Genomic DNA, 20,797 nt, shown 5'->3' with positions numbered 1-20,797 from the left:
CTTTGGGGAAATATGCAGACCCACTGTCAAAAAAGATTGAAGCCAAATCTATCTCTGGGTGAGAATAACAAAAAATAACAAAAGAGCAGTGATTCTCATGAGCTGCACAGTTACTCTCCATGCGGGGGCAGGGCGGGGGGAGAGAGACAGGAGAGGTGACTAATCTTTTGAGGACTAAACTTTTTCAAATGCTCTGAACTGACTGATGGCCTTACCTCGTTCTGAAAATAATATATATCTGCGGAGCATCACTTATCCTGAGTTTCATCCTTTTGCTTGAGGAAGCTTTGATTTGAAAAATGAGACAAGTGGTTTCAATGCAGTCATTGATAGGAAATGGGGTAATAAAAGTGAGCACATTCAAACACCTCCTAAATATTCATAATTAGAGCTGTCATCTGACTAAATGATCCCCTTTGACTCCTCCAGTTCTTCTCAAACTGTCTGTCGGGAACAATGAAAGCAACAAAACCAAGAGGGTGACAGAGTTAAATCCTTTTCGAAAGGATGGCAGGAAAAATAAGTGTGCTAGTGCTGTATCCTAGCTGCCAATAGGACAAAATTCCTTTGCAATCCCTGTTGAATTTTAAAAAGAGTTGTTCAAGGGCTTGCTCAACTCCCTTTTATTTCTATATCTGGTACACTCCTACTGCTGGTTTGGGAAGCAACATACACGTGACATTAACTACAATCCATGTCTTTTGTTTCTTATACTGGAGAGCCAGTGTGGTGTGGTGGTTAAGAGCGGTAGACTCGTAATCTGGGGAACTGGGTTCGCGTCTCCGCTCCTCCACATGCAGCTGCTGGGTGACCTTGGGCCAGTCACACTTCTTTGAAGTCTCTCAGCCCCACTCACCTCACAGAGGGTTTGTTGTGGGGGAGGAAGGGAAAGGAGATTGTTAGCCGCTTTGAGACTCCTTCGGGTAGTGATAAAGTGGGATATCAAATCCAAACTCTCTCTCTTACACAAGACTGTGGTGTTCATGCTTTTCCCCCATGCCCAAATGAACTTCGGTCCAAATTTAATCTCACTGTGTTTTAAGCCAGTAACATGTGCACAGCCTGGGACTTAAACCAAAATAATCTTTTTATGGATTCTGCAACCCACATCCTTTTAACTCTGTAACTTAACCATTGTCGTCACTTTGTTGTGCTGCCTGAAACTGATGGGAGTTGTAATCCCATACATCTGGAGGGCGCCAGGTTGGGAAAGCTTGCTGTAAGCATCGTAGCTATGGTCACCAAGGCAGAGACCACATTAGCCTGAGGAACCCTGTCAGATTTGAAAGGTCTGTGTCCCCTCCAGTACACAAATGTGTGCTCATTATTTCTGGAAGCAGATAAAATGTTAGTTTTATTTTGAAATGTTATTTGACCCATCCACTGTCCCCAGTTTTAATACTACTGCTATGAGAACATAGTAGGTTGATTTACCATCCAGTGGACAGTACGTGTTAAGTCAATATTGATCTTGCTTGGATGAAATTTCATTTCCTGTTTGTACCTCGCTTGTTCTCACAAATGTCCAAATCAGCTAACAACATAAATACGATTTCAGAAACAACGAGAATTCCCCAACAATAATCTATCAATAACATTTCACTTCATACACACTAACTCAGATTCCAGTACGCACTTTTCAGTAAATCGGCTTCATTGTGTTGTCATTTGGATATTTGTGCTATTTTTCTAGAAAAAGGGGACTCACCATGAATGTCTCCATTGTTCTCTTATAATGGCAATGGCTCCCACTTGAGAGGTGCCAGAACTGAGTTCTGGCTGAAAAAAAGCCCTAGTCTCTCTCCCTTTCCTGAAGAAGCTCAGACTGTTGCAGTAAGCCCACAACTTACACAGGGGTTACATTCCAGGGATCACACCAAGAGCCAAAATCACATATAGACAAAACACATTGGGTTTCCCATGGTGGGTGGGATTGCCAAAGTCTTTTTAACCAGATGTTTGCCCCCTTTTATTATTTTTATTTTTTACTTTTGCCAAGCACACAAAGCTGAATGCGAACAAGTTAAATATGTGCAAGTTGCTTGATGTATTTCAATCTCTTGACCACCTGTAAAACAGGTTAAGATGAGAAAGAGCATGGGTAGGCAAACCAAGGCCTGGGGGCTGGATCCGACCCAATCGCCTTCTAAATCACGCCTGCGGATGGTCCGGGAATCAGCGTGTTTTACATGAGTAGATGTGTTCTTTTATTTAAAATGCATCTCTGGGTTATTTGTGGGGCATAGGAATTTGTTCATATTTCCCCCCAAAATATAGTCCAGCCCCCCACAAGGTCTGAGGGACAGTGGACTGGCCCCCTGCTGAAAAAGTTTGCTGACCCCTGAGAAAGACCTCACCCAGGGTTATTCTGTGAAGACGCAGGTGTTTGAGGCTGGGTTTTATCACACCCAAGCCAAAGTATCATACTGGTTCAGGCTAGGAGCACCAGTGAAGGAAAAGTGCAGCCAGATAAGGCAAAAGTCAAAGAGGGCTGCCCTGGTGGATACAGCTCCCAAAGAAACACAGGCTTCCTCAGGTTTTATTTTTATTTTTCAATTACGACACACCTTCCTCTGTGATGAGCAACCGTTTATCATCCCTGGAAAAATATTCCATCCTGATAAGATGGAATAAGAAAATAATGCACAGTTCACTTATGTGTTACTTGCTAACTACACTCTCTGCATTGCTTAACATAATTTCTGCTGAGAACAGAAACACGGCTATTACTTCTATAACTGCTAACAGCACAGATTACTTAATAGGACATGACAAACAAAAGACCAAGTAATATGCTAATTACCACTTAACTGGGAAGGAAGTGCTGCTGTGACCTTTCTCTGCACAGTGTGATCAACTTTCACTAGGAGAGGATGGAAAGTTATCTTAATGCCACCAAAATGACAGGCTTGTGCAAATGTTAATAGGCAGATCAAATGGTGCTCACTGTGCCTGCAAGTTTTCAGGTGAAATTCAGTTAATATAATAATAACAATACTTTTATTATTTATATGCCGCCCGTGTGACTGGGTTTCCCCAGCCACTCTGGGTGGCTCTCAAGAGAATATTAAAAACACAATAAAACATCAAACATTAAAAACTTCCCATTTGTAAATATAATTGTAGGCAGTTTCATAGCTGTAATTAAATGTCTTTCAGGTGAGTATTCAAAGAAAGTATGTGGGTCAGCATATCATGCATAGTTCTTTGGGTTACTAAAATTTATTAGTGTGTCAACAGTTTCAGTACCCTTTCCCCCTCCTTTAGTTTTCTTAAGTTAAACATTGTTAAGAGATGTGTCCTTAAACTGGTACAAGAATTTTACAATTACAGCAAGAGGCCCCATTAGCGAAAGCACACTTCTAGTTAAGAACAGTTTCAGGTTAAAAACGGACCTCCGGAACGAATTAAGTTTGTAACTAGAGGTACCACTGTACAGTGGTGCCCCGCAAGACGAACGCCTCGCAAGACGGAAAACCCGCTAGACGAAAGGGTTTTCCGTTTTGGAGGCGCTTCGCAAGACGAATTTCCCTATGGGCTTGCTTCGCAAGACGACAGCCCATAGGGAAATCTCCGGGACAGTAGGGAAGCGCAGCTCGTCTTCCCCGCTGTCCTCGGACCTCCTCCGAAGCCTGGCGGCGGGGCGGGGACACCTCCTCCCGCCGCCGGGCTTCGGAAGGATGCCCCGATGCCGGGCGGCGAGGCGGGAAAGTCTCCCCCCGCCGCCCGGCATCGGAACGATGCCCCGAAGCCGAGCGGCGGGGCGGGAAAGTCTCCCCCCGCCGCCCGGCATCGGAACGATGCCCTGATGCCGGGCGGCGAGGCGGGAAAGTCTCCCCCCGCCGCCCGGCATCGGAACGATGTCCCGAAGCCGAGCGGCGGGGCGGGAATGCCTCCCCCCGCCGCCCGGCTTCGGGGCGGGAAAGCCTCCCCCCGCCGCCCAGCTTCGGGGCGGGAAAGCCTCCCCCCGCCGCCCGGCTTCGGGGCGGGAAAGCCTCCCCCCGCCGCCCGGCTTCGGGGCAGGAACGCCTCCCCCCGCCGCCCGGCTTCGGGGCATCGTCCCGATGCCGGGCGGCGGGGCGAGAAAGCCTCCCCCCGCCGCCTGGCATCGGAACGATGTCCCGAAGCCGGGCGGCGGGGCCGCGAAGCCTGGGCGCGCTGGCAACTCTCCGCAAGGAGCGCTCCCGCTGCTTGCGGAGAGGTCTGCGAAGCCTGTCCTGGACCTCTTCTGAAGGCGGGGGGGGGGGGCAAAAGTCTTTGTCCCCCCTGCTTGCCTTCCCAGGGGCTTTTAAATCGCCCGGACAGCGGAGAAGTCCTCCGCTGTCCCGGGCGATTTTAAAATGCCGCCCGCCAGAAGAGGTCGGGGGAAGGCGGTTTCCATAGGAACGCATTAATTGATTTTCAATGCATTCCTATGGAAAACCGTGCATCGCAAGACGAAAAACTCGCAAGACGAAGAGACTTGCGGAACGAATTAATTTCGTCTTGCGAGGCACCACTGTATTCCATTAAAACTGCTACATAATATAACATTTAAGCTGCATTGTGTGCTTTAATTCCCCTCCCCCTCAAATATTTTAAAACAAACAATTGTATAAAATTTGGAACAAAAAATCAGCATGGACTACTTTTAAAAGTTTGCTTACCAAATAAAAAGAAAACAATCATGCTAAATTAGATCACTCTCTAGGGCATCAAAACATGCAAACTGAAAATTTCCTAATGGAAATTACCTTATGCAAGTTAACCTCATTAGCTTAAAAAATTCCATTAAAAAAACCACACACAACATCACTAAGTGGGTGTTCTGTAAATAGGTGTCTTAGATGAGTTATTTGAATCCTTTCTTTTCAGTGAGACGTGGTCATTTGCTCTCACTTTGTGGTCCTTGTGAATTTTATTTTTATTTTATTTTAATTTTATTTTTAGTTAATTCACATTACATGTTAATTGCCATACACCTTGAACATTATACATAACATGAATATATTATTTCTGCAAATTCCCCACATCTAACCCTGCAGCCACCTCCCCTTATACACAAATGCCCGTGTGACTTCCTTCACCCACATGCGTGATATCCAACTTATTACTTAATAAAAACCTCTAACATTGTGATCATTTTTATTCATTACAATAGTCATTCATCTATTTAAAAGAAGAAAAGAGGAAAACCTAACTTCTTAACTTAATGGGTTCAGTCTATACTTATCCAGAGATTTCTAATAGATTAATCAGGAGTCAATCAGTTAATCTGGTCCTTGTGGATTTTAAATGGCCAGAGGCCAAAGACCAATAAGAATTCACTAGCCTTGATTTTTCAGAGATACTTACAGATGTAATATACAAAGACAACATTAAAGCCATAACCACTACAGATTCAGCAAAACCAGTAAAAATATAAGGTATTCAACTACAAGATTAAAAAGTATGGGCAAACAAAAATGCTTTCACCTACTATGGTAGGAAGAGAATGGTGGGATAGGATGGGGAGTTTCATAAAGAATGTGCCATGTCAAGGGTTGGGGAGCCCTTTTCTCTGGTCACCACCTAAGAACATAAGTAGAGCCTCCTGTAACAGGCTTGTGGTGTATCTAGCCCAGCATCCTGTTCTCACAGTGGCCAACCTGATGCCCACAGAAAGCCCGTAAACAGGACCTGATTACTACAGCACTCTCCCCTTCCAGAGCACAGCCACCACATCTGATGGCCATTGATGGTCTTCACCTTCATGAATTACAAGTGCAATGCAGCTAGAAACCTGCAGCTTTAAAAGGCTGGCTGTTGAACAGTTTCCATATACAGTTACACATATACAAGAAAGTGCTCTTGTAATAAAATGCCCATGGCTTTCTGGGAAGCAGATAAAAATGATCTCCCAAAGGCTGCCAGGAACTCTCTGCTACTTGGAAAGAGAAAACAAAACAGGGAGCGAATGGGATAGCACTGGCAAGACTCATCCTAGAACTGTTCATCCTAGAGCTGTCTGTGGCAACGAGTTCTTCAAATTGTAAATTTAAGGCATATTAGAGGCTTGGGAGGAAGGAAAATCACCAGCAGCATTATCAGTTATCATTGCCATGATCTGGCAGTCATTTGTTTTTTTTCACTTACAGCTGGTGCCCTCAGGTGCTGACAGGCAGGATAGCAGCCAGGTCCACTTATTACATCACAAACCCCTGAGGAGCCTTAAGGAGCTTCAGCTTGCCATGTTCCCTCAGAAACTCAAAGACCATCAGAGCAGATAGGCTACCTCAGTGCAGCTGGCCGATGGAAGCCCCTCGCTTGGGAACTTAATGCAGCCCATCCCAAGAAAAGATGGCAAGACACAAAAAGCGCTGCAGCTGCAGGTCTAAGCGCCAAGGGGGGCGGCGCAAGAAAGGGAGGAGGGGAAAGAAGAAAAAGAATGCATGCGGCAGGCAGCTAATCAGTAAGAACAACGGTAACCACAGGACACTTGATATTGTATCTTAATAGTTTCATATTCATCGGCAACTATGAACTTATTCTCTGAGGCACGTAGGGTGCTAAAGCAGCATACATGAGTGCACATACGCCCAGAGGGTTTTGCTGGCACCCACAGGGCCCTGCTCTCCTGCAGAAATTAGGCTCAAAAGAAGTATTTTATTCAAGATAACAGGAGACTTTTTGCAATCCCAATTGTGGTGGGAAGGGGCATTTTTGGCAGGGGTAGGGGTGTCACATAGCTGGTGAGAGATGTTCATCCTTCCTTCCCCAGCTAACTCATAGCACTTCCTGGATGTTACAGCTGGAGGGGAAAGGTTAGCTCTTGGCTTCCTAGCTCCACTCTCCAGGGAGGTTTCCCCTCCCCCATTAGGCTTTTAAAAAGCAAAAACACTTTTTCCAAGCCGAATTATTGGCTGCAGGGGAAAGAGTGTGTTTGCCATGCATGCATGATGCACAGTTGTGGTGCGTGGATTGTGCTCACAATAGTTTCTCTGGTTTGCAAATGTGCCCACAGGCCCCAAAAAAGTTGGTGACCCCTGCCGTAGAAGAACACCGTTGACTCACAACTTGCACATGTTTAACTTGGCTTAGCAGCTGGCCAGCTGCAATCGCGCAAATTAAATGCACACAAGGCAGAAAGCTTAAAAGCTTTCAAGCTCTCAGATTTACTTAGTGGGCTCTGGGATGTTCTGGTCTTGTGAGATCTCAGGTGGCCCCATGGGAGCCTCCCAGAGGGTGAGGGGAGGCAAGGCCCACAGAGTGCACCAGCTTCAGAAAGGTAGGGATGCTTGTGCACGGGCAGTTCCAGGTTCTTCTAATATGCAGTTATGGCTTTACACACACTCCCCAGAATATAACTTCAGCACAACTTGTGAGTCAACTAAAAGAGCTAAACTGGCCAAGGACGTGTGCATTTCAAGAATCTCACCTGCTTGCACATTGCCCACAGAAATGTACACAGTGATTTCATTATCACACCTCTAAGCAAATTGTTCTTATCTTTTGTTGCAAATTAGGTATGACTTTTAGACGTCACCCATTTAAAGTGATCCTCCTTAACTTTAAGCCTGAGCTACTGCAAAACAGAACAGCTTCAGGGGAGATCCAGGATATTCTTTGTTCCATTAAGACCAAGGTTCCAGAATCCAATGTATGTTCCTTACTTCAGAATACTATGCTGCCATAGAACATTTATAGCCCCATAGCAGCAGTTGTGTTTGACAGTTTGCCCACAACGCAGCCTCATGTGAACAGGTATCAGGGGTTCTTCACTCATAGGGATTCTGAAGACCTAGCCCCACCCGCCCTCACTGACATCACCATTAGTGCTTTTATTCTTCTGGCTGTCAGTCAGAAATTCAACATAAGGACTTCAGCTTGCATTGCAGTTGTTAAAGATACAGCCACTCTGCCAGGAAAAGATGGCAACCCTAATCTCATTCTTGCTAAAACTTCTGTAACGCTACTGGATTCTGGGAGGGTTAGCAGCATTACATTGCCTGCTTCTCTGATAAGCAAATATGCACTATTCACCATGAACCCACTCCTATCTTCTGCAAAGCCAGGAAAGCTGTTGCTGGTCGACAAGCCACTATCATAGAATTATAGAGTTGGAAGGTACCCCAAGGGACATGTGGTCCAATCACCTGAAAAGCAGGAATCTCAATTGTGTGGTGAGGCCCCGGGCCCTGCAGCTCCCTCCGAAATAAATACACAAACACAAGTATATTGGGTTAATGGGATAAATAAGGCCACAACTTTATTGGTTACAGATGTGAATGGTTTAGCTTAGGCAATTGGGTGAAGCAAGACTATAGCCTGACTCCTGCCCATCTGCAGGAAGTCTCATAAGGTCAACCACCAGAAGGGGGAGCCCTATGATATACATCAATTAAGAATACCCCCTGGGTCACCGTTGGGGTGGTGGTATGGCCTTAGCCCATGCCCAAGTTTCGGACAGGTACCACACCCCCAGATCCCTTTAACGGGATAATCTTAACGTGGAGGAGCAGATGGAGGCAACAACCTCCCCTCCCATAATAAGGCTTACACAATGCCTAACCACCACTCGAGCCAAAAGGCTCGCCACCCTTTGGCTCATATATCTCATCTATCGTATATCAAAGATGGCTAGTATATCTCCTCTCAGTCTCCTCTTTCCCAGGCTAAACATATTCAACCCCCTCAACTGTTCCTCATAAGGCTTGGTTTCCAAACCCTTGATCCTTCTGACCTTCTAGAATAAGACAATGCTATTTCACTTGAGCTGCTTCTACAACAAAGATTTTAACTTGTAGCCTTTTTAGCCTCGGGTGAGAAGAGCTATGCGCCCGGGAGAGGGAGATGGGAGTCAACAGACACTCAAGGAATAGTTTCAGAGAAAAAGCTTTATTTCTACCATCCATGAACTGGTAGAAGGAGCAAGTGTGATAGATTCACAAAACAAGCACGAGTTCTAGAACGGGCACCCCCAAACTCGGCCCTCCAGATGTTTGGGGACTACAATTCCCATCATCCCTGACCACTGGTCCTGTTAACTAGGGATGATGGGATTTGTAGTTCCAAAACATCTGGAGGGCAGAGTTTGGGGGTACCTGTTCTACAAGAAAGGAAGAACAACATTGAAAGGTTGTCCTTTTAAAGGAAGGCTGGAATAACCATTTGAGGTATGATTTGGAAGTACAATGAACCAGCAGCACACTGACCTTCCCTCAAGGAGTCCAGCATAAACTGAAAATTAGAAAGTCACACAAATACTCTTGTCTGTGCTTCTGCTTGAAAAACTATAAGGCAGATTCTCCTACACAACCTGGTGGCTCTTGCTTCTGCTGTTTGAGCACTAAAGTACACAATAACACCTCAAGCATGAGAGCTCCAATGCAGACCCACCATAGGCAGTTTGTTTGTTTGTTTGTTTGTTTGTTTGTTTGTCCATATATATCCAGCCTTTTCGTCAATGAGTTCAAGGCAGTATATATGGTTCTTCAACCACCATTTGCCATGCTACATGTGGGCTGATGGGAGTTGGAGACCAACAGTTCCTTGAGGACCACAAGTTCCTCATCTTTGCAGCAAGTAAGGCCATTCTACTCAAAGTTGTAAATCTGTCTTTTCAATTATAAACACATTGCGCTCATGTGCTCAACAGGGTATGTTCGCATTACAACCACCTGCCGGTACAGGAGAAAGTAAGAAGGGATCTCCGGGCTGCTATGAAATTGTTTGTCGTGTTAAGCAACCAACCACCACAAAGGAATCTCCTCCTTGACTGTGAACAACAACCACCGGAAGTCATCAGCCACAACATCTAAGGGACCAAAACATTGCAAAACTCTGGAGATGCTGCTGCCTTAATGGCAGCAATGGTAGGCTGTCAATACAGCTACGAAATGCAAGTGATTGTGTGATATATTCCTCCAGCTTATATGTCTTTTTGGTTTGTTTCACCTTGAGCAGAATTACCTAGCAGTGGAATAACAAAGAATGAAATTGAGAGATATTTGTAATTAACCCTCAAGAATGTTTAGGTTTTTTAATATTTTAATTAACAGCATTATTTCAGGGGGAAAACAAACAGAAACAGATTATTAGATTATGCTATAGTACTGAAGAAAGCCTTGAGGGCCCATCTCAGTTGTGCATGCTAAACCTCCCTTAACACTTAAAGAGTTTGGTATAGGTATGCAATATAGTTTCTCACATTTTATCCTGTATTGAAAAATCTCAACTTTATGCAGCTAAGACTATAGCAGAGATGCCACACTGCAAAGAACATTTACTGTGTCAAAATGAGTTCCATTCACTTCAACAAACTGAAGAGAGGAAGTTTCTTTTGAGCCCTATTCCAAGTACACATGGAAACTGTTCTTCCATGAGTAGATCATAAATGGATGCTATCTGAATTACCAGTATATGGCTACATAAAAGGTAATGGTAAAAGATTCCTGACAGTTAAGTCCAGTCACAAAAGACTCTGGGGTTGCAGCGCTCATCTCGCTTTACTGGGCAAGGGAGCCGACGTTTGTCCGCAGACAGTTTTTCCAGGTCATGTGGCCAGCATAACTAAGCTGCTTCTGGCAAAACCAGAGCAGCACACGGAAACGCCGTTTACTTTCCCGCCGGAGCGGTACCTATTTATCTACTTGCACTTTGACATGCTTTTGAAATGCTAAGTTGGCAGAAGCTGGGACCATGCAACGGGAGCTTACCCCGTCGCGGGGATTCAAACTGCCGACCTTCCGATCGGCAAGCCCTAGGCTCAGTGGTTTAGACCACAGCACCACCCACGTCCCCTACATAAGCAGGGACCAAATTCATGGGTTTCCTTTGGGGATGCTAGGTCTTTCCAACCATGCTTGGTCTTTCCAAGCTTGGCTCCCTGGTATCTGTTTAATTAAAGATGCCAGGGACTGAATCTGGGATCTGCTACATACATGGAATGTGCTTTACTCCTAATAATAATAATAATAAATTTTATTTATACCCTGCCCTCCCCAGCCAAGACCAGGCTCAGGGCGGCTAACACCAGGTATAAAAACAATTGATTAAAATACAACTTAAAAACAAGATTAAAATACAACATTAAAATTCAGCCTCATTTCAGTAGAAACTCAAATCAAAAACTTTTTGGGGATGAAAACGTCAAATCTTCACCAAGGCCAACTATCCAGACTGGCCAACTATCCAACTAGCCAGAAAAAAGCCAGGGAAGTCCCTAAATAGGAGTTCCATCACAGAAGGAGAAAGGAAAAAAGAAAGGGGGAAGGGGATCAAGTTGATTCCAAGCCAAAGGCCAGGTGGAACAACTCTGTCTTACAAGCCCTGCGGAAAGAAATCAGATCCTGCAGGGCCCTGGTCTCATGAGACAGAGCATTCCACTAGGCCAGAGCCAGTGTTGAAAAGGCCCTGGCTCTGGTTGAGGCTAATCTGACTTCCTTAGGGCCCAGGACCTCTAGGGTGTTGCTATTTATGGACCTTAAGGTCCTCCACGGGGCATACCGGGAGAGGTGGTCCTGTAGGTACGAGGGTCCTAGGCGTGAAGGGTACTAAGTCAGTGTTCCCCAACCTGGAGCCCTCCAGAAGTTTTTGGACTCCAACTCTCATCATCCCTGTCAGCCATACTGGCTGGGGTGGTGAGAATCGCAATACAAAACAACTAGACAGCAGCAGAAGCTATTACACAGTAAACTATTGCACCCACATACTGCCTTGTGTGGTATTGACTCACGAAAGAACAGCTACTCAAGTTATATATTTAAAAGGCATCAAATGATGTTCTACTTATATACCTCAAATATTTACCTGACATGGACATCAAATAAAAAAGGAATATTCATGGCTCAGGTTTACATTTATATGACTTTATATTGAGAGATACAATTAACTCAGATAGCTAACATTTTCGGTTGGAAACACTTTGAAAATATAGTACTGTAGTTACCAAGTTAAAAAGATACAGGGCTCATTCCAGCTGGAATCAATGGAAAAAACCTCTGAAGCTTCCATCAGTTGTTTTTTTTTATCAAAACGACTTGAGTTCTGTTTTATGGCACTGATATGGTAGATTAGTTCATATGGAGTATAAACATGGATCAATAATGTATCTGTCTCTGGGGCAAAGATCAGGAGAGAATAAGAGACATGATAATACTCCATTATTCTTTTCTTTCTAGACAGATGCTCGTGTAGAAGCTTAATTTAGAAGCTATGAGCTTCTTGTTAGGTAATTTTCCCATTGTACTACCCTGTAGTGTGAGTAACACTATCTTCCAAGACTTCTGAATATCCACAATTTGCTCCCATACCAATTTCACTAATCAGCAAAAACATAATAAGAATGTACTCTACTCAGTGCTGTTTTGCACAGCTTGAGTAAATTGAAGGAAATGCAATCATTCAAATCATTCATTCTAGGCGATGATATTCTCTACTTCCTCCTCTCACGACTCTTTCAAATTCTCTCTTAAAGTAATTTTCCATGGCTCCCCTCCTGTTTCTGGCATATCTGTGGCAGTGATCATGCCATTGGAAATGAGGAACAAGCATTATGAGGTTAAGAACCATTTATAAGCAAAGGAACATCTCTAAAGCAGAAGTGAGCAGAAAGTAGATGGGGAGCTACTGCTGGATATCTGAGCTGATACGCAGTAGATTAGGAAAAGTTTCCAACACCCAATTTGTTTAACTTATGCAGTGACAAAACTTTTACCAACCTCGCTTAGGCTTCTGAAATGAAGAAAGCTAACCAGGAGTGGACCTGAAAGCTAACCAGGAGTGTGTGAAAGGACTGTGAGCTCAGTATAGTTCTAGTACTGAAATTTCTACACACAAAATGTGCTCAGATTAGGTGCTTTGTTCTTTAACTCTAAACCCATCTCTTTTGCATCTTTCTCTGGCAGGTAGATCTTATCAAACAAAACAAAGTAAATCTGACAAGCTTGAAGTGTGTACATTCCTGTTGTAAATAATACCTGAACAACAAATGCCTTATCCCTTACAAACCTCCTCTTCTCACCTGTATGATCAGCTGAGGGGGCCCTTTACCCCCTCTCCCTTTAGAAGAGAAGTCAGTTAGTGTACATAGTTAAGTATTTACTGTGATATCATCTACACAATTCCCTGTTTAAGGAGACCTACCCATGCAGGACCGTGGTTAAATAACTCCATGTTTCCTCTAACCTGTAGGCATGTCTAAATAAAATGATCCTATCATTCCAAATAAAAAGACAGAACACCCTTTATTTATGTAGCATAGCTAGAATACTGCAAAGGGCATACCATTCTGTTCATGGTAGTAATGCTTTCTGATTTAATTCAGACCAGTTTTCCAAGTTGAAATAAAAGATGGGGTTGCAATCCTATCCACATCTACCTGGAACCCTGAGAAAACTAATATATGCATTCAGTGAGAGGGTGTATGAGGCATATTATACAGGATTATGGACCATTTTGTGCCAAAGCTATGATAGTGACAATGTGTAATACTATAGGGGTTTAGCTACAGTGCTACCCAAAAGCATATGGTGAACCTACAGTAGGAGCCTTAAAACTGCAATCCTAGCCATAATTTCCTGGGAGCAAATCTTGTTGAGTTTAATAGGGCTTTACTGAGTAGGTATGCACAGGTTTTGTTTATTTCTTTGGAACATTTATACCCCATGTACTAACTGAAGTTCTTGAAGCAGCATACAATATATTTAAAATACAATAAAATAGACACAGGATTTCTCTGTGAATCTTCTAAAAAAAATAGTTGAATCTTCTGTTCTGGTGAAAAACATGAGCTGCATGAAGCAAGGAGGAAATATTAGTTGTCAAAGCACAGTACCATCTTGTGGTACTTAACAGTATTGTTTTGGAGAAATTACCTTGAAACCTATTTTAAATGGATTTTGAGCCACAGCATAAATAAATCTGAGAAAGATTTTATTCTTTTTAAGTATGTCCAGTGCTTTTTTTCTTAAAAAATATTTAGAGGTATTCTCATTTTGACTCAAGAAAATCACCACTTTATAGTTTAAATCGGGAAAAATAAATACAGTAAATGGATAAAAGTACAAAGATTCACAAAATGTGTACCCCTCCCCCCTCCCCCGAAAAAAGCACTGAGTATGTGTATGGGATTCAGTAACTGTGCCACAGCCTCAAACGTCTTAAGAATAAAAAACCTGTTTCAAGTATCATTTCCAAAGAAAAAACTATTGGATCAAACACACAAAAATTGCAGTCCACGCAATCACACTTCCATTTTTTAACCTGCTGTGGAAACCAAGGCTAAGAACAAAAACAATTTTTTATACTTTTCTTGGGCTGCAATCTTAACCCCACTTACCTGGGACAAAGCCCCACTGAATTCATTAGGGTTTATTTCTGAGTGAAAGTGGTTCGGATTGCAGCTTAATATATTTAATCACTGACCAGTCTGAATGTGCCTAAATACTCTCCAACTGCATTGCACTTTTGAAATTATGGAATAAGTACAGTACAGGGACTGGGACAGAGCATGCCTATTCCGTCTATACCAAAGTTTTCCACGGACCCTGTCTCCCACCGCCGCATTCGACAGCAGCAGTTAGTTGGCTGTTCCCTGTTTATTTTGGCAGCCATATCTTCGGCCTGGTCCGTATAGTTAAAGCTATGGTATTCCTAGTAGTGATGTATGGAAATGAGATCTGGACCATAAAGAAGGCTGATCGATGAAGAATTGATCCTTTTGAATTATGGTACTGAAGGAGATTCTTGAGAGTCCCATGGACTGCAAGAAGATCAAACCTATCCATTGTGAAGGAAATCAGCCCTGAGTGCTCACTGGAAGGACAGATCGTGAAGCTGAGGCTCCAATACTTTGGCCACCTCATGAGAAGAGAAGACTCCCTGGAAAAGACCCTGATGTTGGGAAAGATGGAGGGCACAAGGAGAAGGGGACGACAGAGGACGAGATGGTTGGACAGAGTTCTCGAAACTACCAGCATGAGTTTGACCAAACTGCGGGAGGCAATGGAAGACAGGAGTGCCTGGTGTGCTCTGGTCCATGGGGTCACGAAGAGTCGGACACGACTAAACAACAATCTTTGGCACCGTCATCGACGGTTCCAGGACTACTAACCCGCCGCTTTCATTTCACACACTAGGGCAGGGATGGGGACTCTGCGGCCCTCCCGACTCTCACCACCACTACGGTCAGGGGTGATGGAGTCACAAACCAACCCCAACTTCCCCATCGAACTACTTCCCAATCCCTATCCGACTACATCCCCCACTATCCAACTCTCCATGCGCACCGTTTGCAACATTGCATGCTGGGAGTTGTAGTTGACGTGCCGACCACTCGCTGCCGCGTGATTCCTGTCGTCTCTATGGTAAGAAAACCGCGCTGACGATACATCCGGTTGCCCTTCTTCTCCCTCAAACAGCGGAACTAATCCCTCTGACCTTTCGTGGAGCCGGGCAGCGTTCTTTGCGCACGTGGAGAGAGAGAGAGAGAGAGGAAGACCGTTGGGGACCCCCCACGCGGAAATGGCCGCGTCGTCCGTGGAGGACTTGCTGGCTCGCGCCGAGGAGCGCGAGGCGGAGACGCAGCGCAGCGTGACGGTGCACAAGGAGCTGGAGCTGGAGTTCGACGTGGGGAACCTGCTGGCGGTGGACAAGAACCCGGCGCCGCGCGGCGCGGGGGCCGGCTGCCCGCAGCGCGAGGCCCTCCTGCGCGCCTTGGCCCGCGACAACACGCAGCTGCTGGTGGGCCAGCTGTGGGCGCTGCCGTCGGAGCGCGCCGAGGGAGGGGCGGGCCCGGTGGTGGCGCGGCTGCCGGACCCTTCGACGCGGCTGCCCCGGGAGAAGCCGCTGCCCAAGCCCAAGCCCCTCACGCGCTGGGAGCAGTTCGCCCGCCTCAAAGGCATCCGCCCCACGCGGAAGAAGCGCGGCACGCTGGTGTGGGACGAGGCGGCCAAGGAGTGGCGGAGGCGCTGGGGCTACCAGAGGGCCGGCGGGGACCCGTCCCGGGACTGGCTGCTCGAGGTGCCCGACTCGGCCCACCCGCTCGAGGACCAGTTCGCCAAGAAGCGCCAGGAGAAGCGCGAGAAAGTGGCGCGCAACGAGTACAACCGCCTCAGGAACCTGGCGCGCGCCCACCGCGGAGGCGCCTCCGCCGAGCTGCACCCCACGGGCCACCAGGACCGCTCCGAGTTGGGCCGAGTCACCGCCCTCGCCCGCGTCTCCACCGCCTCCGTCGGCCGCTTCCAGCCTCGCCTCCCCAAGGAGCCCCGCGCGCCGCAAAGCGCCCGGGGCAAGAAGCGCCGCTTCGGGCCCGTGTTGGGAGACCTGGACGGGGAGAAGAAGAGGCAGCTGGAGCTGGTCCGGAGCCTGGGCAGCAAAAAGACGCCTCTGGACCTGACCCGCGCCGTCAACAAGCAGCTGCGGGAAGACGAGGCCGAGGCTGCCAAAGCCAAGGGCAAGAAGCAGGGGCAGCGGGGCAAGAGGGGCCGGCGGCAGCAGCAGAGGCCCGGTGGGGCCAAGGGCAAGAAAAGTGGAGGCGCAGCTCGGAGAGGGAAGGCCGGGCGACCGGGAAGTGGTGGCTTCAAGGGGAAAAGAAAATGAGCCTGACCACCAAGGATGGCAGGAGCAGCTGCCCCTAGTGTGCATCATCTAAGGAGAACTGAGGGCTTCAGCAAATTACAGGACTGTCTCTTGATTATGGTGACTATGTTTAAGAAAACGTGGCCTTGACTTGCAGAGACTTTTTTCTCTACGTAGACAGTGGTCTTAGACCCTCCTGAGAACTTCGTTAGGCCAAAGAAACAAAAGTGGGGTGAGACCTTTATCCCTCCAAAAAAACAATCCAGACCCTGAGCAATAATACTTGACTGAATTGGAGCTGGAGTGGCCTTGAGAAGGCAGATCTTTTCACTCTGCAAAGAAGAAAAGTTGCATAAGACGTATGTGAAGATCTCATGGAGTGTATAATTTCCCAAAAGTTACAGAAATCCAGTTCATTTTTTATTCTATACTGTGACTTGGATTGACAATAGTCATAAAATCATGGCAAGGGTGTGCTGAAATATTTCTAAGGTTCTGCACCATACAAAATAGAATCCTAATAGGCTTTCTTTACTTTTAGTGATATCTGAAGTGAACATCTTTAAGAAGTCAAACATGTGTCTGAAAATCTGTAATGATGACCATGTGAGTGCAGATAATCCTGCAAAGTAATATGGAAAGAGCAGAGCAATTCCAGACCTCATGCATACTTCTTTTTAGCCTAGTAGTTGAATCCAATCCAAAGTTTGATATTACATGGATCTTAAATATTGATGTGACTCTTAGGATTCCTGTGTTTCTTTTGAAAGCCACAGAAGAAACTCATTGATTTGAGTCTGAATTTGTGTTTTATATAAATATTTTATGTTGTATAAGAAATAATGTGTCCTTGTCTTAAATTGGGAGCTCACTAACTTAAATTCATAGGTTAGAAATGTTTTTTCTCAACTCTTATAAAACCTGGGAGAAACCTGAAGTATGTAATTTTCAAATAATAGATTCTAATCTAGAAAAACGCTACAAGCCTGATTTATTTTACGATGCTTTGAGTATTCAGAGATTACCATAATTCCATTCTATTAAGAAGACACCACACATATATCCTTGCCGTGTCCTTACCTTTTAAAAGGAGGAATGTATATGAAAAGATTACTAGTTGTACAGTCTTCTTGAGAGCACTGCAGGAAGGCTGTTCTATCAGCGGGTCGTATTTGAAAGCTACTTTCTGCTTACTTGGTGGGCGCTTCCTTCCCTCCTCCCCACTTTCATTCCTATAGGCTCCTGAGCAGCCTCTCCAGTGAGTGGGACCCCTGCTGAACACATAGCTTTGTCATATGTGGCTGCAGTAGAAGGGAAGGAACTACCTGAAATGGGCAGGATAATCTTTTGCCAGTGGAGTACAATATCACTTTTCCTCACTTTGGTACACATGCTTTCAAAGGATGGGACCCCTGCTGAATATTGTGAGCTTTACTGGTTTGTAATGGGGTCTGTATTTAACTGGGTTAAAATACTAGTTTAATGCAAAATTCATACCAGGTTACTGTTGCTTTAAAAACCACACATCTGATCTGTTTCCTGCCTGAAAATAATACAGCAATTGAATATCTCTGTAAACAATGCAGTTAGTGACTGTACTGCCAATTGCTGCCATTTCACAATGTTAGTAAAGCTATTTGTGAAATAGACATGTCTTCCAACTACTTTATTTTTGTACATGGATGCACATGGCTTGCATTCCTATGCCCACTTACCTGGGAGCAAGCCCCATTGAACTATAGCAGCGCTATCCCATACATATCTACTCACAAGTTATTCCCAGCAAACTTTATAGTTTGCTATTTTTAAATGCAATTTCAAAATACAGAATTCTAAATGTTCTGGAAAAGTTGTAAGTACTGGTGCACTTAGACCAAATCTCTTGAGAGTTAGAGACGGTAAAACAGCAGCAGGCAACTGGCAGCCTGAGGCCCAGCTAACCCTGCCACCAGGACTTTCCCAGGACTTTTTTTTTCAGCTGGAACTCCAGCACCTCTCAGGTGGGCACCATTGCCATTATAAGAGAACAAGGGAGATGTTAACGGTGAGTTCCAACACCTGTTTCTAGAAGAATAGCCCTGGTTTTACCACCTCACACTTCTATCTTCTCGGCAGCAAAGATACCACAATAGCTTTCTCCTGCATGAGCCAAGACACAAGTACTGAAGTTTGTACCTTCCACAAATGCAGTTCCACGGAACTTCAGAATTTTAGAGTTGGAAGGGACCCATCTAGGGTCATCTAGTCCAACACTCCGCAATGCAGGAAACTCATCTAAAGCATATATAACAGATGGCCATCCAAATTCTGCTTAAAAACCTCCAAGGAAGGAGAGTGCCAAGGGAGGCTGTTCCACTGTCAAAACGGCTCTTACTGTCAGAACGTTTTTCTGTATGTCTAGTTGGAATCTCCTTTCCTGGAACTTGAAGCCATTGGTTCGAGTCCTACCTTCCAGAGCAGGAGAAAACAAGCTTGCTCCATGTGACAGCCCTTCAGATATTTGAAGATGGCTATCATATCTCCTCAAGGGACGCGGGTGGCACTGTGGGTTAAACCACTGAGCCTAGGACTTGCTGATCAGAAGGTCGGTGGTTCGAATCCCCGCGACGGGGTGAGTTCCCATTGCTCGGTCCCTGCTCCTGCCAACCTATCAGTTCGAAAGCATGTCAAAATGCAAGTAGATAAATAGGTACCGCTCTGGCATTTCTGTGCGCTGCTCTGGTTTGCCAGAAGCGGCTTGGTCATGCTGGCCACATGACCCGGAAACTGTACGCCGGCTCCCTTGGCCAATAAAGCGAGATGAACGCCGCAACCCCAGAGTCGGTCACGACTGGACCTAATGGTCAGGGGTCCCTTTACCTTTATGTCATATCTCCTCAGTCACTTCTTTTTCAGGCTAGAAGTTCTTGATATAGTAGGAAGCAGAATTGTACTCAGATCATTTATTCATGCTAGATCAATACTGCTGACACTGATTGTCAATGGCATTCTGGGATTTCAGATGGGTCCTTCTCAGGCCTACCTGGAAATGCCAGGCTCTCAGCCGGAGGACCTTTTACCTGCAAAATATGGGCACTCACTGAGCTGTAGCTAATGCCCATTACATTCCAACAGTCTTTTATTTCTACTCAACTTATACACTGCCCTATACCTGGAGGTCTCAGGGTGGTTCTCAACAAGACTACAACACATAAAATCAAACCAAAAGCAGTAACCCAATAACGCCCCCCCCCCACAAAAAAGCCACATTCTAAAAGGGTGTTGGATGTAAATCAGATCAACCAAAGGCCTGCTTAAAAAGGAATGTTTTTGCCTGGTGCCTAAAGGTGTATAATGAAGGCGCCAGGCAAACTTCCCTGGGGAGAGCATTCCATAGACAGGAAGCCACTGCAGAGAAGGCCCATTCTCATGTTGCCACCCTCCAGACCTTTCAAGGAGGCATATGAAGGAGGGCCTCAGAAGATGATCTCAGGGACCAGGTAGGTTCATATGGAGAGGTGGCCCTTGAGGTATTGTGGTCCTGAGCCGTTTAAGGCTTTATAGGTCAAAACCAGCACTTTGAATTGGGTCCAGAAACTAATTGGTAGCCAGTGCAGTCAGACCAGGATCGGTGTAATATGCTCACACCATCTTGCTCAGGTGAGAAACTGGGCCACTGAATTCTGCACTAGCTGAAGTTTCTGAACCGTCTTCAGAGGCAGCCCTATGTATAATGCATAGCAGTAATCTAACCTTAAAGTTACCAGAGGATAGACAACAGTAGTTAGGCTATCCCTGTGAAGATAGGGGCATAGCTGGATCACCAGCTGAAGCTGATGGAAGGCACCCTGGGCCACTGAGGCCACCTGAGTCTTGCACATAGAAGTGAACTTCTGATGTGTGCAGTCACTGCAGGCTGCTGTTCACGTTCTGGGTGAGTGGGGGAAGAGTCCTTTTGACCGGCTCACAAGTCATCTGTAAGTTACTGGGTGAGCTATTTATGCCTGCAACTTTCGATTAATTCATATTATGGCTCTTGCCCTGTTAAAAATCAGTTGCTGATCGTCAAGACGTTTCTTACATGCACCAGATTTTCTTGAACTAAAACAATCACCAGTGCCTTCTTTACGATATAAAGAAACAAAAAACAATTTTGTGGAAATGCTGTTTTTGAGACTGAATGTTCTATCTATTCACAGTGCTTCAAAATTTGGTTTCAGCTTGCAAGTAAAAACTTGGAAATGAACTTCAGATTTCCGTTTAGCAAAGACCAGCAACG

At 45.4% G+C, this 20,797-nt stretch overlaps 1 protein-coding gene and 1 long non-coding RNA gene across 3 annotated transcripts; both read left to right on the top strand.

Annotated features, from left to right (window-relative positions):
- Window positions 1-3,410: 3,410 nt before the first annotated feature.
- Window positions 3,411-9,978, top strand: LOC309349052. Of its 2 annotated transcripts, XR_014159631.1 has the most exons (3): window positions 3,411-3,425; window positions 4,493-6,442; window positions 9,617-9,978. It is a non-coding gene; the product is annotated as an uncharacterized lncRNA (long non-coding RNA). The 2 variants fall into 2 exon arrangements; XR_014159632.1 differs by lacking the exon at window positions 3,411-3,425 and having other exon boundaries at window positions 4,373-6,442.
- Window positions 9,979-15,167: 5,189 nt separating this feature from the next.
- On the top strand, window positions 15,168-17,382 carry RRS1 (ribosome biogenesis regulator 1 homolog). The gene has a single exon (XM_081873759.1). It carries the CDS (start codon window positions 15,484-15,486, stop codon window positions 16,558-16,560), a length of 1,077 nt encoding a protein of 358 aa, XP_081729885.1. The 5' UTR covers window positions 15,168-15,483; the 3' UTR covers window positions 16,561-17,382.
- The last annotated feature ends 3,415 nt before the right edge of the window (window positions 17,383-20,797 follow it).

This window comes from Podarcis erhardii (assembly GCF_964252035.2).
Source record: "Podarcis erhardii genome assembly, chromosome: 8".
Lineage (NCBI taxonomy): Eukaryota > Metazoa > Chordata > Lepidosauria > Squamata > Lacertidae > Podarcis > Podarcis erhardii.
This window is presented reverse-complemented; position numbering and strand designations above follow the sequence as displayed.